Below are 13,794 nucleotides of genomic sequence, written 5' to 3'. Positions count from 1 at the left end.
AAGGCATTTTCAAACTTTCACACTTTTGTCACCACATTCACAGATGAGAAGTGCTGGCAATACATTATATTCAAATTGAAACCAATTCTTCTACATAGCTGATGTTCTGTCCATGCGCTGCCCAATGAAATACATCTATATAGTAGCCCTGGGAGTAAGTCAGTATCTCTTGCGCTCTGTAACATTATCAAAAAGTTAAGTGACAGACACTGGCATCAGAGACTTAGCTTCACTCTGTCAAATAAAGTGATCAGTGTTAAGTGGTAGGCAATTCATTCTCTTTGAATTTTTATTTCAGGTCAACAATAGCTTTACCTGCATAATGTACAGGGATTTCTATCTTTGGCCCTATGACGTAGTGACCCTCCTCCAGACTGTGAGCTGTAATTGTTGTCCACTGCCGACATGAATGAATCAGAAGATAATCACTCTCTCGAAGGCCTTCTACAGTTTCTCCTGCAAAACAGATGTAGGGTTTTTTTTTTAAAAAATAAAAAATGAAATAAAATCACACTTACTGCATGAAGAATTAGGAAAACTTCACAACAAGCGTTTATTCTTATTGCTGTTTATTTTTTTCAGACTTTTGATATTTAAAAATCCAATTAAGTAAATTTCAATTCTACACAGTATTCATTTTTGCAACATAAGCACTTTACAGAAAACAAACATAAAGCAAAACAACTCAGTGCGTGAATACAATAGCACAGAGATGTAATCCAGATTACTCAGCAGTGGCTCTGGGGCTCCTTTTTCAGCTTTCAGTATAAATAGACTTTTCATATCTCTATTTATGTCTGCCTATCTCACTTGATACAAATACTTAAGAGCTCTTCTAATTTTTAAAGAAACCCAAAAAAGTACAGTTTTTTATGTTGAAAGATCAGCGTCACACTACCCTACAGCCACCTGAAGCCAAATCTTGTTCATCACTATGAAGTAATTGGCTATCACACTTGCAGATATAGAGATTTCAGCTTTGTCATTCTATCCCTTTGCAAGTCACTGCTTAATTAGCCATTCCTATGTCTGTAAACTTTATCCTGCCACATAATGAGGATAAATAAATAAATAAAAAAAATTGAACACACACCAAAGTCCTCTCTCAGAGATAAATTCAACCAGAAGCCCCCCCCCGATAACGTCCAGCTCATCTTTGTAATGCCCCCTCTGTGAAATCCATCCCAAACACAGCCAGAGACCCAGCTCTCCTTTCTTCCCCTGTCCCTACCAAATCATCTGCATTTCTGCCAAGTACTCTCCCCTGCTCTACCGGCTGCAGTGCCTGATCGGGACTAGAGTGCTTTGCTTGGCTTTCCAGCAATTGGAAGAGCCACATTAGACAGACTACTCATTGGGCCAGCTATACATCTCAAGCATGATATATGAACAAAATTTCACAGAGCCGGGTGTATCGTGGCAGACTGCTCTTATATACCTGCAGTCCTGCTCAGTACACTTCTGCATTAAACACACAGAAAACAGCGTTTCTCAAAGTGCCTTTAAAGCAGCCACGTGAAATTTCAGGAACGCTTAGTAGACATTAAACATGGGCCAATAATAATGAAGCTTTAAATTTCATTTTCCTTTTCTCCCACCAGCCCTCTGCAGTTACAGCCAAAAATAAAGCAAGTAGTTTAGCCCTGGATTCAAGTTTGGACAAAACCCATCCCCTTCAGCTACTACAACAAACTGCACTTTCTCTTCACTGTCCTCTGATAGTCTTTAAAGTCAGTAGAAGAATGAGTCTTTCCTCAGCCTGGGGCAGCAGACATTTCCCCTGTTCAATCTCTGCAGAGGAGAGATACTTCCCATTGAGCTTTTTTTTTGCCCACACCAGGCAATCTTTTCCACCGTAGGCAATGGCTACTACACACCCTGTTCCTGCCTAATTTCATGCTCCCATTCTATCAGAAAGTGCCCTCCTACACAATTCAAAACGCAGCAACTGGTGCGTGTGAGAACTGTTAGATTTTAAATCAGACGAGACCATTATGACCATCTGCTCCGACACTCTCCAGCCACAGGATTCTGCTTGTTTCCTCCAGAAACTTGGGTTTGGCTAAACGAGGGAGAGACCCTCCCCAACCCGTAGGGTCCGAGAGATGGACTTCCCTGGGTCTGCTGTCCCACGGCCTGTTAAAACTTAAAAAAAGGTCCCGTTTTGTACATTTGGGGCTTTAACTTATAACTGTGAATAAACTGCTGTTGTGTGGGTGTAGAAGGGGAACAAAAACCAAAACAAAACAAGGTATACAGAGCTCCTTAGTACTAGCTATTCTTGCTCCTATGAAGGTGCCATTTCCACGTTTGCTTCTTTTTCAGAGCACAGAAAGTACTTCCAGGTAAGCAGGACACTTCAAGAACTGGTTTCCATGTGCTCCTTGGACCACATCCCTCAGCAGCCCAGCCAGGCAGACAGGCTGCTTAACACCAGGTCCTGCTCCCTGGGAAGCACCACCCCTCCGCCCACAGCGCACTGGGAGGAGAGACCTCGGAAAGCCTAGGGATGAGTGGCAAAACTGCCATGCGGCACCGGAGAACTCTTTGGTCCCATCCGTATCTTGAAGAAAATTCAGATACATTTGCTAGAGGAGTCAGTCACACACCCACTAAATTTTACCAGATCATCTGACCTTGAGCACCTCCTGTTTTCTGCTCACAGGGTAACTCCTAATACATATAAAAATTATCTTCAGCTTGCTGCAACAGAGTTTTACAATCTGGGGTGAAAACATAATAATAATAATAATGATAATAATAATAATAATAATAAAAAAATATATGGTGTTATTTGAAACTCATGTTTCAGTTTAGAGTTACACTTATGCTTTCTATAATCCATGGCAACAAGTAATTATTCCATCCCACAACAAAATAAAACCGGTGACACCTAAGGGAAGAACTAGTATTTTCCTAGCTTCACTGACAGCGGTAAACAAATTTTGAAGGAAATACAAAGCATCTCTGGTATGCTTTTTCTCTGACTTAAAATCTGTAGCTATAATTTCAGAACGTTGCCTAAAGGAAGGCTGGATTCTACATCCAGGATCGCAGGGAAATAATTACAGTATGGGTCACCCTCGAAGAGTCTGAGAAAGACATTCTCAGGAAAATAAAGACGCCCATTATGAAAAGGTGCTTCCAGTCGTGGCTCACATGCCATGATCTGTTTAAGTGGTTACTCCACTAAAACTGGGTGGGACAGGTGAGTGTAAAAAGAGATTACTAAGGCAGGCCCAAGAGTGACTACGTAATTAAGTCTGCAGCTGGAAGTAGCTGTATTTTTTAAACAGAACCTTGGAAACCACAATTCTTGTTACACCAATTATTTGCTCCAACCGATCACATTGGAAACGAATGTCATGCTTTTCTGTGGGAGAGCGAGCGGAGGAGAGGAGGTGGGGCGGAGGCAGCGGGGAGTTCACCACCGGCCCGCCGGCTCCCTCACAACGGGCCGGCCTGCCCGTACCCAGCCCTGCTCTTTCCGAACCGTGGGCGAGACGGATTCCTGGGGCGGCTTTATAGGAAGAGGCTCCTTGTCACCAAAGGCATTAATGGACTCGCAAAACCACCTGGCTAACGACGGCCTCCGTGCTATGGGAGGGAATACAAGGAAGAGTCAAACATGACTGAGGACAACAGAATATTGCAATACATACTCTCTTCTTTCTTCCATTTTCTTTCTAGGCTGTCTCCCCCCGGAAGACTTGCTCGCTGCCCTTAAAGCGGTCTCCTCCTGCAGAGGAGGACCTTTCAGGCAGGAGACACCTCTGACCCGAGCGACATGACTCAGCTCCCGGCCCAAGCACAGCCCTACAGACTTAGTCCTTTACACTTTTCCCAGACAACTGTACCTTGCAAAACAGCCACACATATCCGATCTGATTTTTCCCCTGACTCAGTAACACAGGTTATGCAAGCCTTTCATTAATCACATTTTAACTATGTGGGAGAGAATTCGGCAGTCCTCGCATCCACCAACTATGCAACTCGGTTCTCACCTATTCAACATACTCCTACACTGCTGCTTACACAAAAATCAGACGCCATGAGAAAATAGAGAACACAGGCCACTAATCTTTAGTAACAGTTTTGTCTCCTATGATCAAATATGGATTAGCTTTATCTTCTCACCCTCTCCTCCCTGCCCCACACGCCTGCAATATAATTAAACCACTACAAAGAATCTACAGGCAAATACTTGTGTTGGGTTTTTTCCCCCAAATAAAAGTCAGAGAAGCAATGAATTATCACATGCAATTCCCCACCCTTCCCCAAGTTGCCTACATCTTTCCAAAATATGAGTCAAGTTTCTTCATAATAATGCCCAAGACTAAGAAACCCATGATTCGCCAACAGTGCCTAAACCCTAAATAAAGCGTCAACACCCATCCCTGCATGTCAATAAAAGCCTCACACCTCCGAACTGAAAAGTTCGCCAGTATGTTCCTACACAAGCTGTCCTCCTATAAGCACTCTGACCATGACCAGTATTTGGGCTACTTCATCATGCATCACAAGCAGCACTGTAACAGCTATTCATGTGTTCATTAAAAATAAGATGTATTACCATTTTTTAATTACATGATCCATTTCCATGCAATTCCTAAAACCTACAAATATTGTAAAACCCACCCTTGTTGAAGGGCAATTGCAAAGGGAACACTGACCACAAAAGGAAAATTGTTCACATGTTGATTCAGTTGAAAAAAAAAAAAAAAGTAATTGCTTAATCAAGAGTCCCATGCTTATTAAATACCACCTACATTAAATGCCAATACTTCTTTAATAATTCTTTCCAGTTCCAAAACTGGATCATCCACATTTGGCAAATCTTGGCTCTATCATTGTAAACACTCCAATCTCAAATTAACAGTTAACAACTGCAGCAAGACTGTAAGCAGGATACCTCTATCTGCAAGTTTGGAGATGAATTTTTGTTTTCACCTGCAGTTTTTAAGAACCAGGTGAGAAAACAGAGGCTGGCTATGTGCAGAGACCAAGCTTATATATCGCAATGCTACAGCACAGAAGGAAGCTCATTGCTTTTGAAGCAAGCACTGACCTCCCTGCAGGTTGTTGCTACCACTTACTTTCTCAAGACACATACTTCTATTTAGTTCAGCATTTCACAGTTTCCAAGTATCTGGGGTAAAGCCTCAGGAGTAGAACTGAAGACCCCCTCCAGTTTTGAAGTGTCTGAGCACTCCCACCTCCTCTTCGCTTCCTTCTGGATCAACAATTAAAGCTTGGCCCATTACAGTCCATAAAAGAAAATTCACACAGATCCCACATACTCCGGTTCGCCAAAGACAGCAAGGACCTTTCAACAACAACCACTACAGAAAAATCATGAAACAAATGGAATAAAAAAAAAAAAAACCAAACCCAAACCAAACAACTTATAAGGTTCTCCTCCTAGTATTGAGAAACTAACATTCAAGTCACTCCAAAATGTGCAGACCAACATGACTCATTCACTCACAGAATCTACATTGCCAAAAATAAGCAGTGATCTACAGGAATATAAACGCTTTATAATGCCACACACTTTGTCATCTTGGCTAAGAGTTTGCATCACTGCCTTAAAGCATAAGCTTTGCGTCTGGAGACATTAAAATAGTAGGTAACGAGCAATTCAGAGAAAGAGAAGAAGTCGCATGCAAGGTTCCAGCAACGTAACAGATACCATTTACACACGCCAGATGAACTAGATACCATCTCCTCCTGCCAGGAAGATCGTTACGGAGACATTCCTCTCATCTCATTCATCACAGAAGACTGTAAAGCGAGCTTAATGCTGTCCCTTGCACATCAGTTCAAGCATGCAGAATTTGCTCTTCCTGGAACAAAAAGGCTTACAGAAAAGAGCTTGGAGCTCATGAGAAACTTACGATGGCTTTATGAAATAGCTGGTGAGGAGGATGCCTGCAAAACCCCAGGGAAAACTCATCAAGACTTTGGGCCATGTGTTTTCATTAAGCCTGAACACCATCTGCATGCAAGGTAACAGATGCCGTACAATTAAGTGCATCACCCAGCCTGCCTTGGTCAGTTAAGTAGGTGGTGAGTTTAATTATTCCGTCTAATGTTCCACAATCGCATAACATATCATTACACAGAAAAATCTCAGCAACATTAAAAATCATTTCAGTGGGTGCTCAGCCAGGTACCTACAAAACCACACGAATTAATAACTTCAACTTTACCCCCACTGGAGCTTGCCCGAACATTTGCTAGGAAAGAAGGGTTAATTTGTGGAAGAGCAAAAAGAAGTGGCTGGCTGGTCAGGTGAGCACATCTGCTGTGAAAGAACTACGAAGAACTGCCAGCACGTGGCTAGTGTTACAAGGGACGACTAGCAACCAAGGTTTATTTTGCAACAACTGGAAGCTAAGAGAAAGCAGAATGATTAGAAGCCAGAAAAAAGAAAGAAGTGAGGTTCTTACTTATTTATCATGCTATCATTGCACTGAGGAGCCTTACTTACACAGCATCTGCTTCACTGGACATGCAGCTTCACTGGACTTTCCCTGGCTGAGGACCAACAAGCCATGCATTAAGATACACCTTAACATCCTACCGCATCAGGAAAGACAAAGCACAGTCCCAGCCAGTATGAAATGAAGTTATAATCTATTGCTTAAAAAAAAAAAAAAATAATAAAAAGACAGTATTATGGACTTCATGGCTCTGTGCAAAGAGATGTTTCAGGTCAGAGGGAGGTCACACTGCTAGCACAAATATAAATGCCAGCACTGCTTTTCTACCCCAAAAGAAGGAACCTACAATGCCGTACACCAGTCAACTAATAAAAGCTGTGTTGTTTTTGGAAATGGAAACTTGTGTTTCTGCAAACATGTGCTAGTCACATAGCTCCCACAGAGGTAACACCTTAAGATAAATTTGATTTCTTTTCATCTTATTGGAAGATTCACAGCAGGTAAAAGCTGAAGCCAAGGCCTCCTCTCAGCACAAAAGCTCAGGGGTCCCCCATCTAAAAGTGGGGAGCCCAGGGCCTAGCACCGATGAGCCAGCACACGTGAAGGTCAGAAACACCCAGCTGTGCACAGCAAGCACCTACTAACTGTGGGCATTGCGCACATGAACTTCAGCCTCCTTGGCAATGAGGGCCTCTGAGCATCACAGGCACCTGCAGCCTCTCCAAGGTAGGCTTTGTGGTATTGTCAGGTGTTAAAACCAGGCTGGGCACCACAGCATCCTTTTGCCTTTAAAAAAAACCATCAGTCATAACTCAGGGCCATTCTCATCTGGGAATCTGTGTTTCCTTTCACTGTCAGGCTCATCCTTTACACAATCTTCAAACAGCTCCCAACACTTTGGTTCTTGTTCAACCAGTTGGTTGTTTGGGCTTCTGATCTCTTGAAATACAAGACAACAAAAAACAAGGCATAGCCGTCCGCAAAAAAACAGCAGACAGCAACTCCTTGTTGCATACAAAACAAGTAGCCCAAAAAAGATCAAGCTCTACGTCAGGCTGCATCACAAAGATTTTTCACTGTTAACTTCAATTTGGTCTCATTTGACACAGGGACACACGGAGGCATCACTAGCGCTCAAGAAGCACTGCACTGAGTGTGTTGCTTTTATGTTAGTAAGAGTACAAGTTCTTTGAAAAACATATACAAAAAGCCCCAAACTGTTAGCATGGGCAACAGGCTACTGGAAGAGAACTCCAAGTAGTCAATTTTCCAATATCTTTGAGGCTTAGCATCTATTTTTATTGGAGTTCAAATTCAAAGAGCAGTATGAATTCTTTCACTTAGGGGACAAGACTGCGCTCTTAAATTACCCTCTCTGGTTTTAATACATGCAATGGAGGAGAAACAAGAAACGAGTATGTGACAACGCAGTAGAAGACGAACCCACGGTATTCTATTTGTTAATCAAATACCTGCAGCGCTGTCATACATGACCATCTGACGGCAGTTGTCATCAAGGGGAAGAAGGAACAAGGGAACAAATGCCCTTTTCCCCTTATAAGCACAGACATCATCTAAAGTCACCAAGTGGTTTTGTTGTTTCAGGCAGACTGAAACTGCAACAGTGCATGGGACAGCTTCCATCCGACTTCCCATTTACCAGAGTGCTGTCAACATATAATCCTTCACCTCCAGCACTCAGTTGCACTGCCAGTGAGATGCTGCTGTGGTAAAACAGGTGCCTCTCCTCCTACAGATCATTTCACTAATATTTAAAGCTTTCTTCTTTTCTAACACTGAGTTTGGAGTTTACATTTGGGGGGAAGAAACACAAAGTTCTTGTTAAGTCTGAATATTCAAATTAGGACAATTAATTTTATTTTATTATTATTCAGCAGGTCATGCAACCTCTCCTCATGACAAATAACTCCTGTGTAAACTCTGAGGGAGGGTGGAGGGAGGAAGTCAAAGCTTTTGTTTTCTGCAGGCTGCATCATACTCCAGAGTATCTGTTAGGTATTTATCTATGGAGACATACCTCAATGAATGTCAAAGACTAATAAATATTAAATTAGGGTGGTTTGCTTGCTTAAGCTTTGGCACTGTACTTGGTTACTGAGTCAAATCTCAATGAGCTGTTCAGCCTGCCAGTGCTATTTCTTCCACAAAAATAAAACTTGCGCTGGTCTGTGATGTAGGTCAGAGGAAAAAGTTCATTAGGAGGAGAACAACATCTGAATTTTCCAGTTTGAAGTAGCAATGGGAATTTGTATGGAAAAAATTCACATCCTTGTAATGTTCCTTAACAAAGGAAGGAAAGAAAACCCCAGCAGTATTTCGTCACAGGAAGAACCCCACTTGTAGCAACATTAATGAACACTGGATCTACAAGGATTGAAAATTTTACGGGTTTTTTTTGTCAGTTTGACTGAACAAATAAATGCTTGGAAGAGTTACTTTTGCATAAAATGCCAAATGGGAGAGAAGTAAAAAGAGCACCTAATTGTAGAAAACATTACTACTACTGAAGAAACACCTGCTTTGAAAGCCTGTCCATGTTATCAGTCTCATTTTGTCATTCCATACAGACACAAAAAAAGGTTGATAATTTTTTTTATCTAGCTGATCAGACAAACTTCCTTGTTTAAAGAAAAGCAAAACAACTTGCATGGGGGTGTATCATGCAAAGTCTAAATACAGACTGCCAGTGAGTTACAAGGGTAAATACTGTAATTTCTAGAAGCAAATATTGTAGTTTCTAGGAGCAAGATAGAAAAAAAAAAACCTAACAACCCAAACAAACCCAACCCACGTTAAAATTTAAACATCTCAGGGCTATAAAATGCAGTGTACTAAATTTTTAATTTAAAGTGGGCAGATTCATTAGGAGATCCTGACAGTGGTTGCATCTGACTGTCTGGGACTGAACACAGTGGAAAAGATGAAAGCAGATGGCTCTGTCCCCAGCTACACAACCTTTTGAGCTTGCAACAAAAGATGTGGAATAAAAATTGCAGTTATATCTAGGACTGTTGATTAACAACCTCACTTTTCAGTTTCCCTTCTTCCTTCTCAAACAATTTCCCACGTAGTTTTAAATATGTACTTCTGTTTAATTGTTCCATTCCTGCAGCACATTCATTTGTGCAGGTTCCTGTTATCTGGATCAACCAGTATTTCTGTCATGATTCAAACTGCAATCAAATACCCCTCCCTCCAAAGGAACACAAAGTAATATTGACTTCACCCTCCATCAGCTGCATAGACTCCACATCTTTCAGTGGATGAAAGGCTTCCCCTGACAGCATAAGGATTCATACTCATTTTGATTTTAATATGACTTACATTCTTCTTTCCTTTGCCAAAAGCAAGAAAACAAAAAAAAATTGCAACTAAAGCAGGGAAGATTAGGCAAAGTTAGTTGACAATCTTATGTGCTGTCTCTCAAATTAATATTCAACCAGTTGGTCTTCAGAGTTGCTTTTCATATTACAAAAGTGGTTTAGAAAAAAAAAAAAAGGGTGTGCTTTTGGGTTTGGGTTTTTTTTTGTTGTTTGTTTTGGTTGTTTTTTAAATATTTTTATTTGAGCCACAGGAGAGCCCAGGCATCAAAACCAGCTCAGGTTGTGCCTCACAAACTCACCAAGATTTTCGGACTGCCTCTCTGGTACTTTGCTGCACACCGAGGAGAATCATCCAACCCCATCCAGCCTAGACAGAGACACTCAGCTGCCCAAAACTGCTCATCTGCAGCAAGGTCCATTACCGGCAATTACACTTGTCTCAGCTTTGGATGGTGGAGGGAGAGACACTGAATCTTCTCACAGCTTCAGGAAGAGCTGGTCAAGATACATCTGCCCAAGAAATAGTTTGTCCATGATTAAGCCTCTTCCCACTGTACACCTTTTTCCTTGGATGAAACACAACTGTTGCTGGCTATGGTTGGCCACGTTGCAACAATTTTCAGTCATGTCTGAACAAGAGGGCACCCAGTTTGCTTCCACCCCTGCTTAGCAAGGAAGGGGCAAGGACAGCATCACCCTCAGACAGCCTAACATCACTACTTGCGGTACTTTGTGCATTGATGCACTTCAGCCTCACAGTACTGTGATCAAACTTTGCTCTAGGTGACCATTAAATATTTCACAATCAACAGAAAGAAGATAAGGCTTTATTTCTGCAATTTCCAACCCCTCTGCAAAAGCCTGATACAATCAAATTGCTTCAATCCAACTGATGCTGAACTCAAGCTATCACCCACTAATACCTAACGACAGCAGAGATTCTCAGCCCCCTATTCTTTTTATGCCTGCCAGCAAGAAGACAGATTTATTTCTTTAGGATTAGCATTTTGCTATTGGAATGACTGGATATACCAGTACTGTTGCAACAAATCAGCATAAACCATAATCTTGTTACAAGGCTATGGGACAGATTAATCCACTGAAAAATCCAGTTTGTTCCAAGACAAGCTTTTCTCTAGCTCTTCTCTAGCTGCAAATATACAGAGACAGCATCTCAGTGAGTCTTCAAAAAAACCCAGAAAAACCCCAACCAAAAACAAAAACCACAAAACCTGTTTGACCTACTGCAGAGAAGAGGAGTGCAAGTATTTTAAATAAACACTATGTGGAACTCTGATGCCACTACCACTGATGGTAAATGCTCTGCTGACTTCAGCAATCTCACAGTTTGAACTTTGGCATCTTGCTTTCTTTGCGTTCATAAGAAAACTGGGGGGGGGGGGGGAAGAATAGTAACAACACAGTTTTCATTGAGCTTTGTTTGTGTTTGTTTCAAGCCTTCAGAACAAACATCCCAGAATGAGAAACCTTACTTTTTATGAACTCAAGCCAAACAAGCCAAAACACATCTTTCAACACAGACTGCTCTCCGCCCCCACACTGGGGAAAAAAAAAACCAACCCACTCAGTACAACAACATCTTAACATTTGCATTCCAAAAACACAGTAACTTTCTGCTGCTATCATAATTACTCTTATTAATGCTGAGCATCATCAGATGTAACAGCAGATTTACTGTATCCTCACGACAGATTTCACCGTAAGATTGATCCAACAGAACAGTCAATCACCATGGTTACTTACAAACCACCCTAGAAAGTCTCAGCAATTCTTTAAACTACTCCAATACCCTGCAACATGTTGAATAGTGCCAACTATTTATCATGGTATCTTTTATTTGAAGGAAACAAAAAAAATCTTAGAATCACTCAATTGAAAACTGAGATTCTTATGGAAGAAAGTTTTCTGGTTTTGAAGTCACCTAAGATCACAAATCTGAAGTGTTAAGAATAAGAGCAAAGAACGCCAAGTTTAACTACACTTAAAATGATCACAGGTTAGAAATATTGAGAAGGAGAAAGCTAAATAACTTTTCATTGCATGCAAGAAAGGTTTCAGCCTAGTTTAGTGTTACCACAGAGGGGGAAAGAAAGGAATTTTTACGTCAGCCTCATGTTTAGATTATTTTCCATTTTGAATTCTCATGGCCAAAGTCAGGGGGAAAAAAAAAAAGATTTAAAATATTTATTTGCCCTTTGCAATCAAGGCACCAGGTTTGGAAATGAGGAATCCAAAGAGTAGCTTTCATAAGCACTCTGATAGGTATGGATAAAGAGAATGACAGTGCTACCTGACCGAAAGAAAAACACCGCAGTAATGAGACTTAGAAGCAGCCTGCTGCCATCCAAATCAGCTCCTTTAAATACTTCATTGAAAGAGACAAGCTTTTCTTTCATTAGAGGCAAGCATTCCTCATGCTAGAAAGCTCCTGCTCAGATGCATCTATAAACATCGTGAGGTCCACTGGACGATACGCTTCCACGTGCCTGTTTAGCACCAGGTGCCTAGTTGGAGAAGCTTAATACTTAAGAGGTGGGAGGTCAGCATTTAGCATTGCACTACATGCTTTTACTGGCTTCCTATTTTATTTCCAAGCACAGATACAGAATGGTTGCTTTAATTGATAAAAATGAAGGCAGCTGCACACCTCAGCTGCTGCAGAAGTCATCTCTCCCCACATGCAATGGTTGGGACTCTGGTCAGGGAAGTCTGGCTAAAGCTCCCCAGATTCAGGACGGCAAGGAAGAAAATTTTAACCCTAGCAACCTCATGGATTTAAGACCTAGAATTTGATTCTAGATTACCCTGGCAGACAGAAAACCAGCCTATTCATTCAGACTTTTCTTGGGCACAGCATGAGAGCTGGGGAGCTCTCATTGACAGTTATTTATAATTAGATGATATTTTAAAATAGTATCCAAGTAAACATGCTCAGTCCTCTCATTATATATCCCAAGTCCTAAAGAGACACTACGCTGCTTTGTGTTGCACAGCAGTCATCCCTGTTTGAACTTGGGGCATCTTGGACAAGCTCCCAATTAAAAATAGAAGTAGCCCAAATGCAGGAGCTGCTCAAGCATAGTTTTCTTTGGCTTTGAAAGAACTCATCATTACATTTTAATTTGTCTCCGATTTTTTTGCAGCCTGGGTTAAGGACAGAATAAAAACAGCTGGAAGCAAGCAAAAGTTCAGCTCTGCTCTGAAGTTGGGTTGCCACCTGGCTGCTTGCCCAGTGGCCTGGCCCATCTCCCCATGCCCTCGGAGACCGCGCAGGCACTAATTGATTGTGTGCGCACGGCACCCGCTTGTTGGGGCTATCGTTGCCTTTGCATTTTAGCAATGTCCATCTTGCCCCTTCTGCTCGACCTGGAAAAATTCAAATATCACTAATAAGAGAGTAATGCCTCTTCAAACACGGGCTGACCGCATACACACACAGAAATTTTGGATGTTCAACTGTAACTAGGCACCTGTTTGGTTTGGTTACGTCCCGGTACAGTAAGAGCATCTGAGCAATATGGGAATACTAACAAGAGGAATGCAATCAAAGCTGCACCTAATTCTTTTCTGATGAGGAACAGTCCTGAATGCAATTTATTTCCATTGTTTCAGAAAAATCTACACTAAAACTGTAAGGTATAAAAAGAATGGCTTTGTTTTTAATAAAACCTAAGGGATAAGTGAATAACATCCCTTTGATAATATTTTTATAATCTTAAGAAGGCACAAAAAGAAAAAAATAAAACCCTCCTGCGAGGAGGAAAGCTTCTACTTTTGGTGAGCAGCACGCAGAACGCAGAGTGAAGAAAAGCCCGTCATGCCTCACTTTCCCCTTGAGGGCACATTTATCTTTGCCCGCAGGCCATTTGGTCTTAAGATATTTTGTTATATATTGACAGGAACCCAAATTATATTTGACAATGCAATCCATAAAACATGCAACAGAAATGATCTTTTCCTCCAGCTTGCCCTACATTCAGCTG

At 41.4% G+C, this 13,794-nt stretch overlaps 1 protein-coding gene across 3 annotated transcripts in view; it reads right to left on the bottom strand.

Moving 5' to 3' along the window:
- Window positions 1-13,794, bottom strand: part of GAREM1 (GRB2 associated regulator of MAPK1 subtype 1) — a 105,217-nt gene that overhangs the window by 80,228 nt on the left and 11,195 nt on the right. For all 3 annotated transcript variants that reach the window (XM_030012036.2, XM_030012039.2, XM_030012035.2), the window contains exon 2: window positions 316-456. In XM_030012036.2, the coding sequence (XP_029867896.1) occupies window positions 316-456 (141 nt within the window). The remainder of the gene's footprint in view (window positions 1-315; window positions 457-13,794) is intronic.

Source organism: Aquila chrysaetos, chromosome 4 (genome assembly GCF_900496995.4).
Source record: "Aquila chrysaetos chrysaetos chromosome 4, bAquChr1.4, whole genome shotgun sequence".
NCBI lineage: Eukaryota > Metazoa > Chordata > Aves > Accipitriformes > Accipitridae > Aquila > Aquila chrysaetos.
The sequence above is the reverse complement of the archived record's forward strand: the minus strand, read 5'-3'. Positions and strand labels throughout refer to the sequence as shown.